This window comes from Podarcis liolepis, assembly GCF_965112155.1.
Source record: "Podarcis liolepis genome assembly, chromosome: W".
Classification (NCBI taxonomy): Eukaryota; Metazoa; Chordata; class Lepidosauria; order Squamata; family Lacertidae; genus Podarcis; species Podarcis liolepis.
The window spans coordinates 34506122-34523206 of NC_139568.1; the positions used below are offsets into that span (position 1 = coordinate 34506122).

The 17085-nt window shown below is 44.5% G+C and overlaps 1 protein-coding gene across 1 annotated transcript in view; it reads right to left on the minus strand.

Moving 5' to 3' along the window:
• LOC310697666 (putative helicase senataxin) overlaps positions 1–17085 on the minus strand; it is a 120792-nt gene that overhangs the window by 16353 nt on the left and 87354 nt on the right. The window contains exons 11-14 of the mRNA XM_083484343.1: positions 16018–16125; positions 14720–14907; positions 13594–13686; positions 4089–4253 (exon numbers count right to left, since the gene is read on the minus strand). Coding sequence (XP_083340469.1) covers positions 4089–4253; positions 13594–13686; positions 14720–14907; positions 16018–16125 — 554 coding nt within the window. The remainder of the gene's footprint in view (positions 1–4088; positions 4254–13593; positions 13687–14719; positions 14908–16017; positions 16126–17085) is intronic.

Sequence of the window (17085 nt, forward strand, 5' to 3'; positions counted from 1 at the left end):
ACGTCTTTGGGTGGCACGCATATTTGTGGTACGGCAAGGTTAAAGCCCATAAAGCATTTAAAAACCATATTGTCAGGAAAGCATTGTTTAATGTCTGGACAAGATACAAAGACTTACTTGAAAATAGAACCCCAAGGTGGTTGTCACCAATGGAGGCGAAGGCTCAGAAAAAGCTCAATATGGAGGCCAAGTGGCCGAAATATTGGGAAATTTTGGAGCAGGAAGGAGACAAATTGAAGTTGCAGAGTTTTGAGAAACTAAAAGATAAAGTGCGAGACTGGCTTCATTATTATCAAATAAGAGAGGCCTTTAATCTAGATAAAAAAATTGGCTTCCAGGTGGAAAAATCAAAACTGGAAACAGAACTGTTAGAACCTAAAACTAAGATTTTGTCAAAGATGTATAACTTGCTGCTAAAATGGAATACTCAGGATGAAATAGTCAAATCTGCTATGATTAAATGGGCACAGGATGGTGGACATAACATTATGTTTGCTGACTGGGAACAGTTGTGGACCACTGGTATAAAATTTACGGCATGTAATGCCCTGAGAGAGAATATTATGAAAATGATCTATAGGTGGTACATGACCCCAGTCAAGCTTGCAAAAATTTATCACTTGCCTGATAATAAATGTTGGAAATGTAAAGAGACAGAAGGTACTTTCTTTCACCTTTGGTGGACGTGCCCAAAGATTAAGGCTTTCTGGGAAATAATATATAATGAATTGAAAAAGGTATTTCAATATACCTTCCCGAAGAAACCAGAGGCCTTTCTCTTGGGTATTGCCGGCCATTTGGTGCCAAGGAAGGATAGAACTTTTTTTCTGTATGCAACAACAGCAGCAAGAATACTCATCGCAAAGTACTGGAAGACGCAAGATCTACCCACTCTAGAAGAATGGCAGACGAAGGTGATTGACTACATGGAACTGGCAGAAATGACTGGCAGAATCCGAGACCAGGGAGAAGAGTCGGTGGAAGAAGATTGGAAAAAATTTAAAGACTATCTACAGAAATACTGTAAAATTAATGAATGTTAAAAGGACGTTGGATTGGAAATAAGTGGTGTTAATAAGAAGATTAATAAAAATATGTAAACTTGGATTGATAATGAAGGGAATTATATTTTTATCATAGTTTATGATGCTGAATAAGGTTAAATGACAGAGGGCAAGAACTTGCTGAACTAAATATCTGAATTGGAATACAGAAAGGGAGGTGTGAGGAGGTCAAAAAACTAGTGAATAAGATACAATATTTGGAGGTATAATTTTTCTTTTTTCTTGGGGTGGGTTGGTGCTTGTTATGACTTCCTTTTCTTTTTGGTAACTATCTTTTTGTTGAATCTCTGTTTTGCTTTGTATTTCTTATTACTCTTGAATTCTTTTTTTTCTGTGCTATGTATTTTATGTTTAAAACCGGTTTAAAATTTGTTTATGAAATCTAATAAATATATCTTAAAAAAAAGAAAATGATGTATAGATGGTATTTGACTCCTGTAAAATTAGCAAAGATATATCATAATTGTGACAATATATGTTGGAAATGTAAAGAAAAGAAAGGAACTTTTTATCATATGTGGTGGACCTGTCCCAAGGTGAAAGACTTCTGGGAAAAGATTTATAATGAATTGAAAAAAAATGTTGAAATATACATTTATAAAGAAACCAGAGGCCTTTCTTCTTGGAATAACAGGTTTGGAATTGCCCAAGAAAGATGTTAAATTATTTTTGTATGCCACAACTGCTGCTCATATTTTGTTAGCTAAAAAGTGGAAAACCCAAGAATTACCAATGATAGAAGAATGGCAGATGAAGATGATGGATTTTTCGGAGCTAGCCAACCTAACCGGAAGAGTCTGCGACCAGAAGGAGGAGGAGTATCAGGAAGAGTGGATTAAATTTAATGATTATCTAGTTAAATTTGTTAAGTTAAATTAACTGAAAACAGATTGCAGATACTTGATTGGCTTAGGATTTTATTTATGTTAAGTGATGAATTAATATGTTTAATTCCATAAGGTTAGGATCTAAGGATGTTAATGTTGAAGTTAAATTTCATAAGAATTGGGATTTGGAAAACTGTTAAAAGGACATGCAATGAAATTCAACCAAGGGGAAGTGAGGAAGTCACTTAACAAAGTTAATAAGTGTAATTTTCAATAAGGCTATGATTTATGTTTGTTGTGTTTGTTTATAATATTGAGAAAACCAATTAAAAAAATTTTTTTTGGGGGGGGAAGGAAAACGCCCTGGGGATGCCTGCAAGCCCCCGTATCTCCGAGCATCCTCCGATGTGTGCAGCACTGGAAAAGGCATCTCCCTTCATCTCCAGGGAACTCAGGGACATATACCAGCTGGCATATGCACACTAATCTTCTGGCATAACACAGCAAGAAGCGTGAAACAACAGAGATCTAATCTACTATTTATTTACACACTATATACAGACTACAGCATAATGATGTCCATTCTCTTCCGAGAGAACAGAAGAAGTGAAAGTACAGTCCAAAGTACATACAACGAAAGAGAGATAAGGATGTCTTCTGTTCCCATAGTCTTCTCAGACAGGCATGTGATTTACAACAATCTCAAATGCAGTGACGGTGGAGTGAAATGCTAACACAGCCACCCGCTCAATCACCTTGCCCAAGAATGGAAGTTTTGAGACTGGGCAATAGTTGGCCATATGGGCTGGGTCCAAAGATGCTTTTTTAAGAAGCGGTTTAATAATTGCCTCTTTCAGTGGGTCTGGGAAGGCTCCCTCACAGAGGAAAGCATTCACCACCCATCTCCCAGCCCAGCACTTCCCGGCTTGCTTTTATGAGCCAGGATGGGCTGTCAAGGAGACAGGTGGTTGGTTTCACTCGTCCAAGCAGCCTGTCCACATCCTCGGAGGTAACAGATTGGACTTGATCCCACGCAACTTGACTAGACAGGACTCTAGCACTCTCCCGCCCCGGCCCTGCTGCCACGGTGGAGTCTACCTCTTCCCGAATCTGAGTGACTTTATCCTTCCTGGTGTCCCCTTTAATCCCTCTTCAAAGAATAAAGACACAAGAGTCTTTCTGAGTAAAGTAACAAAATGTTTACTCACATTTCAGTTCATTTGATCCCTGAAAGGCAGGCTTTACTTGGTAGTTACACAATAAAGAGTCTGAGTTCATCTCATATGGAGACTGAACTCATGTGCTGCTGGCTGAGAGCCAGCAGACAGCAAAATTACATTAAGACAACAAAATGGATGGAGGAGAGCAGCATGGCAGCAAAAGATAAACAAGAGAATAGAAAGCAAGTGAAGCAAGACAAACAAGACTGAGAAAATGGCTGCATGACTCGGCACTTTTATGGAGTCAGCCAGAGCGATGCCCATCTCCTAGGTCACATGCAGGGGAGGGATGCTCCACACCAGTGGAAGAGGACGTTACCCTGACTGGATGTCCCCCTGCCTGTGCCCACGCTAGGGAAATAAGGAATGTTGCATTTGACTGCACCAATGGATTACATCCCACAGGGATATTGTGCTGAGCTATCAGTATACAGACGCTTTACTGACTACCATCAACAAATAGGGAAGATCCCTGCCCCAGGGAACCAACAATGTACCGTACATTTTAGCAACAGGGAAACAACAGAGGGAAGTTTTTATTTCATTAAATAATAAGTTCAGGGAAGTGAGAGATAAGGCTAACAAGGGATGACTACGCACAAGCGTAGTCTCATTTGCTTGGGATGTACTGCAGCAGCATGCAAGGCCTCACAAGCGACATCACTTTTGGAGGAAGACAGGGGGGATACTTACAGTGCTTTTGTACACCAGGAATGAGAAACCCATGGTCCTCCAGATGATGCTGGACGGTATCCCGCATCATCGCTGCCAACAGGCCATACTGCCTGGGACTGATGGGAGCTGAAGTCCAGCAGCATCTGGAGGGCCTATTGCACACTGAATGCAGTATTTCAACAACTTAATCATGACTCAATTGAGAGTAAACTTCACCTCCAGTAACTTGACTGACACTCTGCTGAATCAAGAGGCCCAGTTAAAGGGATTTTAATGCCGTTCAAGGCTTGTGAAATTCTTACCTATTTTCTCCAAATTCTTTCTCCAGCTGGCTCAGGATCCTTCTTTTCTGAGCACTGCATGGGGTGATGATCCCAATGTTGCGAAAGCTGATGTCTCTCTTTTTGCTCTTAATTAACTTCATTAATTCTATTACCAGCTTAACTTCCTGGAGATTAATGAAGGAACTGAACAAGAAAGAAATAGAAGGGGAGGGAGAAAGGGATGAGCTGAAGGCCTTGTATTTGGATGTGTGCCTCATTTTAAAAGTTATCACAGATTCTCTCTCTTAGGGTTCTTTTGGGACATACACTCAAAGAACTGTAGAGTTGGAAGGGACCCCAAGGGTAATCTAGTCCAACCCCCCTGCAATGCAGGAATTCCAACTAAAGCACTCATGACAGATGGCCATCCAACCTCTGCTTAAAATCCTCCAAGGAAGGAGAGTCCACCAGTCACCTGAGGGAGTCCATTTCACTGTCAAGCAGCTCTTACTGTCATAAAGTTCTTCCAGGTATATAGTTGGAGTCTCCTTTATTGTAACCTGAAGCCATTGGTTTGAGTCCTACCGTCCAGAGAAGGAGAAAACAAGCTTGCTCCATCCTCCATGGGACAGCCCTTGAAATATTTGAAGATGAGGGTCATATCTCCTCTCAGTCTCCTCTTTACCAGGCTAAACATACCAAATTCCCTCAATGGTTCCTCATAAAACTTGGTTTCCAGACCCTTGATCTTCTTGGTCACCCTGCTCTGCACGTTCCAGCTTGTCATCACCCTTCTTAAATTGTGGTGCCCAGTACGAGACATCGTATTCCAGGTGTGGTCTGACCAAGGCAGAATAGAGTGGTACTATTACTTTCCTTGACCTGGACACTAGACTTCTGTTGATGCAGTTTAGAAGATCATTATATTTTTTTGCTGCTGCATCACACTGGTGACTCATGTTAAGCTTGTGATCTACTAAGACACATACTACTAACAATGCCTTGTTAGTAATATAAGATGGTGTCCCCCATCTTATATTTGTGCCCTGAACAGTGCTAGATAACCTCAAAGATTGCTTCAATCTTAGCATTTTTAAAAACTCTTAAGTGTGCCCACCCACCAACAGCTAAGGAGAACATGGCCACAAAAGCTGCCACATGCTCTTATTGGGACATCTGGTTGCTCACTGTGAGGACAGGATGTGGGATTTGATGGGATTCTGGCCTGATCCAGCAAGCAAGCTCTTCTTATGTTCTTGATCAATTCAATCTGTGGCAGGTAAGTTACCCAAAGATCAGATCGTGAAGCTGAGACTCCAATACTTTGGCCACCTCACGAGAAGAGAAGACTCCCTGGAAAAGACCCTGATGTTGGGAAAGATGGAGGGCAGAAGGAGAAGGGGACGACAGAGGACGAGATGGCTGGACTCTGGCTTTATGATGGCGTCTGGCACATTCTGCTGCGCCACTGCGCTCCTGTGCCTAGCTCTCTCTTAGCTTCGTCTCAGCACAGTCTCCGCAGCGGTGGAAACTATTGCAGTGTGTGGGTAATAAACCAGACTGTACGCAGGCCTCTTGCTTATCTCCAACAGTCTTTAATCGTGTAGCAAAACAACATAAATCAGCCCGGCAAAAGAGCACACATCTTTCACCTCTCGGTCAAAACCGAAAAAAAACTCACACACAGAGAACACTTCCGCATGTGAACATAACCACGCCTCAGAATGTGAGACGTCACTCAGAACTGTTTAACCCTGTAAGTTCTGATTCTCTTCACACCCCCTCTCATCTCGCATCCTGAGGGAAACTGTGAACACACAACTACAGACCTCTTTGAGTTCAACTCCCTTCCCATTGCCTTTTGCCCCTTTCTGGCTTCTGTCTCAGGCAACTGTTGAACCTCCTCAAAACTCCCAGGTTCACACTGTGCGAATCCAACCCACGCACTGGTGACCTGAAACCTCTCAGGTGGCACCCCCTTTGTTGTGCGTGCGGAACGTCTGAGCACAGTCTCAGGTGCTCCTTCCGACACATTGGGGCCAGCAAGTGTGTCTCCTACATCAGAAGACTCCCCCTCTGACTTACTGCATCTTCGGGCCTTCTGCACTTTGCTAACGGGAGACAAAGGCTCACTCTTGGGCTCTCTTTTAACAACCTGTGGAGATGCCCAACCCTGTTCCTGACCCTGTTCAGAGACCTGGTCCTCATCAACAGGTTCAGCTTCTGGCTCTCCCTCCTCCTCAGAATCAGACAGGCATTCTGAGAGAACGTCAGGACTCTCTTGGAGCCTTGACCAACCATTCTGCTCACAGAACTCAGCATGTTTGCTGAACAGAAGCTTGGGCTGATCACCTTCTGGATATGCAAACCTCCACCCCTTTGTCGCAGGCTCATATCCACAGAAGATCATTTTCTGGAACCTCGGATCACCTTCCTTCCGTTGCGCCTTTGGCACAAGCACCCAGGCTTCACAACCAAACACACGGAAGAACTGCACCTGCGGTTTTTTCCGGTGCAACAAGAAAAACGGTGTGTCACCTATAACAGAGTTATAGGACCTGTTCATCGTAAAGTTGGCCGCCCTCCAAGCCTCCCCCCAAAAACTCTGAGGCAAACCGGAGTCAAACAGTAGAACGTCAGCAGCTTCAGCCAGTGTTCTACTCCTGTGCTCCGCCACGCCCCTCTCCTGAGGAGAAGTAGCACCCGTCAACCTGTGACGTATTCCCTTTTGGCGGAAAAAACCCTGCAGAGCAGACCCAGTAAACTCTGCACCTCGGTTGCTCTCGAAGCCCTGAACCTTGGTGGAGAACTGTAGTTCCACCGCCGCAACCCAGTCTTTGATCAGTTGCGCTGCCTCGCTTTGCTGCTTCAGCGAGAAAAACCAGCCATTCTGGCTAAAATCATCTATCAGCATCAGCACATACCTGGCCCCGCCCAGACTCGGCCTTGGCATGGGCCCACAAAGGTCTGTGTGCACAAGCTCAAAAGGTTCCCTTCTGGGATAACTGCACCTTTTTACCTTTGCCCTTTTGCATGCCCTACAATCTAGGGATTTACCACATGCTTTCAGTTTGCAACCTTTAGTGCATTGAGGCAACTTCTGGACATCTTCCAAACTGCTGTGCGACATTCTCCTGTGCCACAAGTGAACACAAGAATCGTGAACGGGAACATTAGCACACTTCGCCTGTGCTGTCTCGGTGTCCCCCTTACCCTCCAGAGGTGTCTCCAGAACAAAGAGGTTGTTCTGACATGCAACACTGACCAGTTGTCTCCCACCCCTGGAAATGGAACAAACATCATTTGCAAAGCAAACCTTATAACCCTCCTTTACAAGAGCAGGTACAGATAAAAGACAACAATGCATCTCTGGCACAACGTAGACTTCCAGCTCCGCCTGTAAAAAAGAAACAAACACATTTCCCACGGAAGACAAAAGTCTCTGTGACCCATCAGCAAAAACAACTGTTTTCCCAGTTGAAACAGCTCTGCAGTTCCGCATTTCGCCACTAGGTGGCGCTGGCATCAGGTGATGGCTGGCTCCTGAGTCGATGACCCAACGCAGCATTCTGCCCTCACTGGAGTTGTCCCGTAGCGTTGCCATGGAGGCAGTTAGGTGATAAGAACCGTCTTCACTCCCTGAGTCATGTCCTCCCTTCGCATTCCCACGCTGGCCTCCTCTCCTGGACTGGCTGCCATGGAAACCTGACTGACTGCCATGGGAAGCGACCTTGGAGACATCCTGCCCGGCCTCTCTGGCTCTCCGCGGACAGGAACGACGCAGATGGTTGACTGATCCACAGACAAAACATCGACGAATGGAAAAAGCCTGAACTGTGTCTTCTGCTGGCCTGGCCCCCCCTTTCCTGCAACCGGCAGGGCTCTCTGTGCCAGCTCGGCCCTCTCTGACACGGCGTTCCTGTTCGTCACACAAGCGTCCAGTGGTATGGATCTTTGCCCCAGCTGTGGTCCTGTGGTGCACTCTCTCTAGTGCCTGGTAGGCCTCATGAGCAGTCTCAAGCCCTTCCACCAAAGGTAGCTGTGAGCCCTCCAAACTGAGCACTATAGCTCCCAGGGCTTTCTGGTTTCGCCTCTGTGAGGCCTGAGCAGCTGCTACGTCTGCTGCCGCTGCACCGGCTGCAGCTTGCTGTGGGAGCTCTTGGACTGCACCCCACAGACCCTTGGCTACCAGCCAGGCCTTCAGCTTCCTGCTCCACTCCTCCCAATTTTTCCCATTTAATTTTTCGAAAGGGACGGTGTATGATTCCTGGCTGTCCGCCATCTTCTCCCCCGAGGCTGAGCCTACTCACGTAACAGCAGCTCCTCCTGGCACCCGGTCCTGAAGATGAGATCCTCCCCAGCGAGCTCCGCTGCTTCAAACGTTAGGCAGGGCTCCAGCTGGCTTCCACACACACCGGCATGACGTGGCAACAGCTTCCAAAGCTTGGCTGACTTCCATAACCTGTGGCTTTATGACGGCGTCCGGCACATTCTGCTGCGCCACTGCGCTCCTGTGCCTAGCTCTCTCTTAGCTTCGTCTCAGCAGAGTCTCCGCAGCGGTGGAAACTATTGCAGTGTGTGGGTAATAAACCAGACTGTACGCAGGCCTCTTGCTTATCTCCAACAGTCTTTAATCGTGCAGCAAAACAACATAAATCAGCCCAGCGAAAGAGCACACATCTTTTGCCTCTCGGTCAAAACCGAAAGAAAACTCACACACAGAGAACACTCCCGTATGTGAACATAACCACGCCTCAGAATGTGAGACGTCACTCAGAACTGTTTAACCCTGTAAGTTCTGATTCTCTTCACATGGACAGTGTTCTTGAAGCTACGAACATGAGTTTGACCAAACTGCGGGAGGCAGTGGAAGACAGGCGTGCCTGGCGTGCTCTGGTCCATGGGGTCATGAAGAGTCGGACACGACTAAACAACAACAACAACAAGTTACCCAAATTGTCCACCAAGCCAGAGTTCCACACCACACAGCAGACCTTTCAAATGTAGCAGGGATGACACCATATACCTGTAGTCCAGCAACAATCTGGGTTTATAACAGCACCTCTGGGAGGGAAACAGGTTTCCCCATTCCTGTCCTACAATAGAGTTCAGGACTAAATCAGGGGTGGTGCACCTTTTGTTGGGACTCCCAACTCTCATAGCTCAGGGTGGGGATGGTAAGAGATTGCAGACCAGCCATGAGCTCCTTACTCTAGGATGAGAGAGGGACCCTTGGGGTGGGGGGCTAAGCAGGACTCTTTAGCTTTTTCTGAGGGCTGGATTAGATGGCCAGTGTGTGGCTAGGGAACATTAGGAAAGGAATGAAAAATAAAACTGCCAACATCACAATGCAGTTACACAAATCTACAGTGAGACTGCATTTGGAATACTATGTAGAGTTTTGGTCGCCTCCCCAAAAAGGAAAAGGATCAGGAAAAGGGCAGCCCAAATGATGAGGGGGATGGAGTGACTCCCCTATGAGGAAAGGTGGCAGCATTTGGGACTTTTTACTTTAGAAAACAGGCGACATGATAGAAGTGTATGAAATTACACATTGTGTTTTAAGTTTTCATTGTTTTTATCTGTTAACTTGCTTTGAGATTTGTTTGTGTATATATAAAGGCAATATATACTGAACAGAAGGCTAAATTGATTGTTAACAATGTGATTACGGAAGAAATGGGGATAACCAAGGGTACAAGACAAGGGTGTCCACTTTCACCACTGTTATTCATCATGGTCCTGGAAGTCTTTCTAAAAACTATAAGGGAAAATGAGGCAATAAAAGGGGTGGCAGTAGGCCGGAATGAATATAAGGTTAAAGCCTTTGCCAATGATCTGGTCTTAACGGTGGAAGAACCTTTGGAAAGTGTTAAAAAGATACTTATAGAGGTGGAAAGATTTGGTCAAGTGGCAGGATTTATATTGAATAAGAAAAAGACTAAAATAATTGCTAAGAATATGGATCAAGATACGATAGAAACAATGCAACAACAAATGGGTATAGAAGTGGTGAAGAAGGTGAAATATTTGGGTATTTGGATAACCCAAAAGAATATTGATTTGTACCAGAATAACTATTTACCAGTGTGGAACGGAATAAAGAAAGATCTGGAGGTGTGGGGACAAATGAAGTTATCGTTGTGGGGAAGGATTTCATCTATAAAGATGAGCGTGCTGCCAAAATTGTTATTTTTGTTTCAGACAATTCCAATAATCAAGGGGACTGTGACCTTCAAAGAGTGGCAAAGAGTAATTTCAAGGTATATCTGGCAGGGTAAGAAGCCAAGAATTCAGTTTAAGTTATTAACAGATGCTAAAGAAAGAGGAGGCTTCGCCCTGCCAGACTTGAAACTATATTATGAAGCCTCATGTCTCTGTTGGTTAAAGGAATGGGTAAAATTAGAAAATACAGAGTTGATAGACATAGAAGGATTTGATAACAGATTTGGGTGGCACGCCTACTTATGGCTTGAAAAAAAGAAAATCCATAAAGGTTTTGAGAACCACATTTTCCGAAGATCGTTGATAGAAATATGGGATAGGTATAAAAACCTACTCGAACCAAAAATCCCGCACTGGTTATCTCCATTAGAGGTTATGAGTGTTAAAAAAATCAATATGAGAAGGAATTGGATTACATATGGAAAATTGATTGTTAAGGAAGGGGGGAAATGGAAAATGAAACCCTATGAGTATGTATATGATTGGTTGCATTATTTTCAAATAACTGAATTGTTTAAAAAGGATCTTAAAGAATATGGATATACAGAGAAAGATTCAAAATTTCAAATAGAAATAATAAATAATGAATATAAGATCTTATCTAAAATGTATAAGATATTGTTGGAATGGCATACAAAAGATGAAGAAATTAAATCTGTTATTGTCAGAGCTGCTTGAAGATCCTAGCTCACAGAGGATCCCGCTAGCCAGCGGTCATTAAGTAAAAGTCTTTATTGAATTACAGTTTCCATTCTCACGCTGCTGCGCGCAACTCTACGCCTAGTAGCTAGGTCGGCGAAGCTCCGTCTGAGTCTCCGCCCTGTGTGCACCAACTTAATATCCTAGCCTTGCTCCACCTTTTCCTCCTGACTGTCCTCCTCTGGGTCCCTCTACCCCCCGGGGCTTCTTCCTTCCGGGATTCTTCTGACGCTGACCCAGACCCTCCTGCCTCCTTGCGCCGGGCTTTAGGACCTGGCTCTCTTTCGGGGCTGCTTACTGCGCCGCCTTCCTCTGCATTTGAACTTGGCGCGCGCGCCCAACCTTCCACTTTCCTCTCAACCGTTTCTTCGCTCCCCGATGGAGGTGTGGCCATCCCCGACTCATGTCCTCCCTCCTGTGGAGGTGTGGCCACTCCTGACTCATGTCCTCCCTCCTGTGGTGAGCTGCCAGCGCTTCCCCCCTGGCTCCCTTCCTCTTCCCTGCTTCCTGGCGGTGACGCTGGTCCCGATTTCCAGCTGCTCCCCCCTGAGTCCTCTCTGGCTCTGTCTTCCTGGGGTGCCCCCCTAGACTCCCCCCTTGCCCTCGCCACTGGTGCTCCTTTCTGTGAATCCTCTGATTCACTGGAAAGACTAGGAGATCTCGGGTCGTCGTCGTCACTCATCTTTTCTTCTGCCTCCTCCCCTTCGCTCTCTGTTTCCTCCCTTGCCCGTGCTTCTGCTCCTAAACCCCTGACAGTTATGATACAATGGGCCAGAGATTTTGGGTACAATATACAGTGGTGCCCCGCAAGACGAACGCCTCGCAAGATGGAAAACCCGCTAGACGAAAGGGTTTTCCGTTTTGGAGGCGCTTCGCAAAACGAATTTCCCTTCGCAAGACGAAAGCCCATAGGGAAATCTCTGGGACAGCGGGGAAGCGCAGCACGTCTTCCCCACTATCCTCGGACCTCCTCCGAAGGCTGGCGGTGGGTCGGAAAGCCCTTCTCCCCGCGCCAGCCTTCGGAAGGCTCCTCCGAAGGCTGGCGGTGGGGAGAAAAGCCCTTCTCCCCGAGCCAACCTTCGGAAGGCTCCTCCGAAGGCTGGCGGTGGGGCGGAAAGCCCTTCTCCCCGCACCAGCCTTCGGAAGGCTCCTCCGAAGGCTGGCGGTGGGGCGGAAAGCCCTTCTCCCCGCGCCAGCCTTCGGAAGGCTCCTCCGAAGGCTGGCGGTGGGGAGAAAAGCCCTTCTCCCTGAGCCAGCCTTCGGAAGGCTCCTCCGAAGGCTGGCGGTGGGGAGAAAAGCCCTTCTCCCCGCGCCAGCCTTCGGAAGGCTCCTCCGAAGACTGGCGGTGGGGAGAAAAGCCCTTCTCCCCGCGCCAGCCTTCGGAAGGCTGTTCTGAATGTTGGCGGTGGGGAGGAAAAACCCTCCTCCCACCACAAGCCCCGGGAACAGAGGAGAAGCGCTGCGCCCCTTCCCCTCTGTTCCCGTACCTGTCCTGAAGGCTTGTGGTGGGGAGAAAAGCCTTTCTCCGCACCGCCAGCCTGGCAAGCGGTTTCCATAGGAACGCATTAATTGATTTTCAATGCATTCCTATGGGAAACCGTGCTTCGCAAGACGAAAAACTCGCAAGAAGAAAAAACTTGCGGAACGAATTAATTTTGTCTTGCGAGGCACCACTGTACAATTTAAAGATTGGATTAAACTATGGAATGAAAACATTAAATTTACCGCATGTACTGCATTAAAGGAAAATGTTATGAAAATGATTTATAGATGGTATATTACACCGGTAAAACTTGCAAAAATGTATAAAACATGTAAGAAATGTTGGAAATGTAAAGAAAAGGATGGCACTTTTTACCATATGTGGTGGGAATGTAAGAAAGTGAAGAGCTTCTGGGAATTGATATATAAAGAATTGAAAAAAATGTTGAAATATACATTTGCTAAGAAACCAGAGGCTTTTCTTTTAGGAATCATAGGAAATGAAATAAACAGAAAGGACTGTAAACTTTTCCAATATGCAGTAACAGCGGCAAGAATATTATTGGCCCAGAGATGGAAACAGGAACAAGTACCTACTTTGGAGGAGTGGAGAATGAAGCTGATGGACTATGCAGAACTTGATAAAATGACAGGGAAGATCAGATACCAACGAGATCAAAGGTTTATCGAGGACTGGGGAAAATTAGTCGAGTATTGGGGAGGTATAAGTGATAACGAAATAACGTTAGTGGCATTTAAAGAAGCTCTGTAAAAACTTAAGAAATATTGTAAGAAAGAAAAACAGGTGTGGATGGGTATGTTAAAAGGCAACAGGAAATTCAGGAAATGTGTAACTAAAAAGTTTAATTCGGATGATTGTCAGAATGGCTGATGGAAGTCCAAAAATGAGAAAATTTGTTAAGTTGAAATGTTTATCTATTTTTCTTTTGGTGAAAATTAATAAAAATATTATTAAAAAAGAGATTTGTTTGTGTAAAAAGCAGCTAACAAATGTACTTAATAAAAAACAGTGTTGGCTTTATGTGGGATTTTAAATTTTGTTTCTTTATTTTACTCCTGCTAGCCACTTTGAAAAGTGCGACTACAAATTCACAAAGCAAATAAATGAAAAACTTACTTGCTCTCCTGTTCTTCCTGGCCATCCAAAACATCAAAGAGGAGGTACGGTAGGAAGGGCCATTCCAAAGAGAATCGGCTCTCTTCTGTCCACCTATAATGCAATGAGAAATCATAATAGCTTTTAAAAAGCAGTGTGCTGAGGTCTATTTGCTCAATTCTTCACTGCAGGAGGAAACACTATCCGTCACATAATCATTCACATGATGTTCCCCACATAGAGAAAACTAGCATGTCAGGGAGGTGGTGTGGGGGATGACAGAAACTGTTCTCCCTGATGTCATCGTTTTCTACATGAAGGGGAATATTCAAACAGCATGACAAACATATTCAGTGAATAGCAGTGGAAGGGCAAAAAATCCAGAGGCTTATACAGAAAAATCCAGAGGCTTATACAACCTCTTACAATAGCAGAAATGCAAGTACGTTTAGAAAATAATCAAATTTCATGGCTGTTAGGATATCAGCAGAGATCATTTCTTACAAATACACAGATTAAAAATGAAGCTACAAGTAAACTAACAGAATATGAAAATATGGTAATAAGAGATAGCATTTCCCTTTTATACAAAACACTTATTGAGAACCAATTTTGCCCCTAACAAAATCTAAAAAGCTGGTGGGAAGCAAATTGGGATATAAACACTGAAGAGGTTAAACAGAACAATTTATGGACAAAAGCACCATATAAATTTCTGTCAGCAACTATTAGGGAACGTTCACTAAAAATTGTACATGGGTGGAATTTAACACCATCATTTTTAATATACAGTATATTAAAAAAGAAAGAACAAGAAAGTGCTTAGAATGGAAGAAAAAAATTAAAGTATCAAATTAGGTTGCTGGAAAGAGTCAGGTTTGAGGCCTATGATCATGCACAGAATTTTCATTCAACTAGGTACTCACCAGTAGTGTCAGAGCAAGTACATTCATTCACACAAACACACCAGATATGATGAGCTAAAGCAGGACCCTCCAGGTGTTGCTGGAATACAACCCCCACCATCCCTGACCACCAGCCAAAATTCCAGGGTAATATGGAACCGATGTCCACACTTAGGTCACCTTTTCATGAAATGCCTGTTGCCTTGAGGCAAGGTAAAACAATTAGTAAGATGTCTACACACCGGTCAGTTTTCAGGGCATGGTCGTAGATGTAATTGGAAGGGAAGAGGCAGATCTCTGGGTGCATCCTGTACTGAGTCCTCAAGCACAGGACTGGAAGCCTGTCACTGTGTTTTTCTTGGATTTGCCCATTCAGGTGTCTGCAGAGTCGGCCCATCAGAGACTGCCTGTAGCTGTAATCCTCAGCTTTCTGCCAAAGCAAGGGAGGGGAGGAGGAGTGAAACTTTCAGGGAATGGGTTAAGCACAGGCAGCAACAATTAAAGAACAAGAGATGAGAAGTAGAAGCATGCATATGTACTCAGTACTTGGTCTGGGCCCCTTTTGCATCAATTACTCCCTCAATGCGACGTGGAATGGATGCTATCAGCCTGTGGCACTGCTGAGGTGTTATGGAAGACCAGGATGCTTCAACAGCAGCCTTCAGCTCTTCTGCATTGCTTGGTCTCATGTCTCAGAGGTCCAATATTGCTCTATTTGCAATCCTTGTTTTGCTGATTTCATTTAATATTCTAATTTTCTGAGATTGTTAATTTGGGGTTTTCATCAGCTGTACGCCATGATCATCACAATTATAACAAATCAAGGCTTGACATATCTCGCTTTGCATGTCATGAGTCTATCTCATATATTAGTTTCACCTTTTAAGTTGAATTACTGAAATAAATGAACTTTTCCACGATATTCTAATTTTCCGAGTTTCACCTGTATTTGAACTAGAGATTAGGAATGAGTGAACTATTCTGGGCTACCCAAGAGGCTTGGGAAACAGTCCCACAAAACAACCCAATCTTTTATTTATTTGAAAGTGGGAAAGATGGCAGCGTAAGAGGGTCAGGAACTTCTCCCCTCTCCTTATGCACTTTGCTGCATATCAGAACTAAGAGAAATGGTGGTGCTTGAGAAAAATAAAAGTCTCTCAAAGACTACTGCTATGGAAATATCCCTTGATATACATATACAAAAATACATTCTTAAAGCATTGGCCCTATCTACTCTTGCCTCTGCCCTACCAGCCATTGGAGTGTCTCCCAGAAAAACAGTACTTGGTATATACATTTCTTTTTAACCAAAAGGGATGTTGTCTACTAACATGGTAATCACACAGGCTGATTTCACAGAAACTCACAGAATTGTGTAAATAATTTGATCCGATAAACTAATTGAATCATTTTCACCGTAGGCAGCTCATACACCATTAAGGACCTGATAGATGTCATTAGATGCCTATAAACAGCCTGTCAGTTTTCAGCTCTACAACTTCTTTCTGGGATAGTCAAAACACCTTGTTGACATACTCACCATAGATTTAACTGCAGGAGGGAGCTGCTTTGGGTCTCCAACCAGGACCAGCTTTTTGCAGCCATGAATGAGTGGGATGATAGTTTCAACCTCACAAGCCTGCATGGCCTTTTAAAAAGACAAAGGGACCAGTTTAAATGAGAGCGATCGAGAGAGATCTTAAGATCTCGCCGCACAAGTCGCCTTGTATCAAATCCTGCTATACCACATCTGCAACTCATCCATTCTGACATAATAGCCTCCCCTGACCCTCTGGATCCAGTTTTCAGGAGTCTGGGGTGGAAGGGAAGAGGCCAGGATCTTTCGATCCAATCCATAGCAGGGAGCTACTCAAGGATCTTGCTTAAAAAAAATAAATTCCTAGCTCTCCAACATTTATTTGGTTGCCTCCAGCTTCAATACAATTTGCTTTCCCTGTATGATTACTTTGATATAGTTCAGCTTTCCCACCCCAGATGGTGCCTTCAAAAAATGTTGGAACGACAAGTTCCATCAACTGAAGCTGTATCACATAATGCTAAACCACACATCTTAATGTTAGCGTGCAAACAAGACTAGTAGAACACTGGCTGAACCCCCCAAAATGGGGTAGATCACTGCCAGTTTTTAACTCTGTGAGTAGATCGCAGTCTCTTGGGAGTTGGCCACCCCTGGAGTACAGCAACTGAATTCTGAAGTGTGTGTGTGTGTGGGGGGGTGTTTCTGTTTCTGTTTTTGTTTTTAAAGGGTGGCAGCAGCTTCTTCAACTTGAGATTTAAGATACCTAGGCATGGAAGTCACAATTTCCACCCTCAAAATGTGCAAAGCACTCATGACCAGGGCTAGGGATGGTGTCAACTTTCACTAAATGGTACAACTGGGAACCTGCATGGTTGAAGACCGAGTGCTTTCAACTGATGGCCTACATTTATAATGCGGACACTTAATTTAGGCATCAGGCTGTCAGGTGAGAAGCGTGTCTTGGCAGCCTACACCTGTCCATATAATTCTATAAAGCTGTTAATATAGTTCTATAAAATTCCATGCTCACCCCTTCCTGCCCCAGGTATCTTTGGGTATGACTCCTCT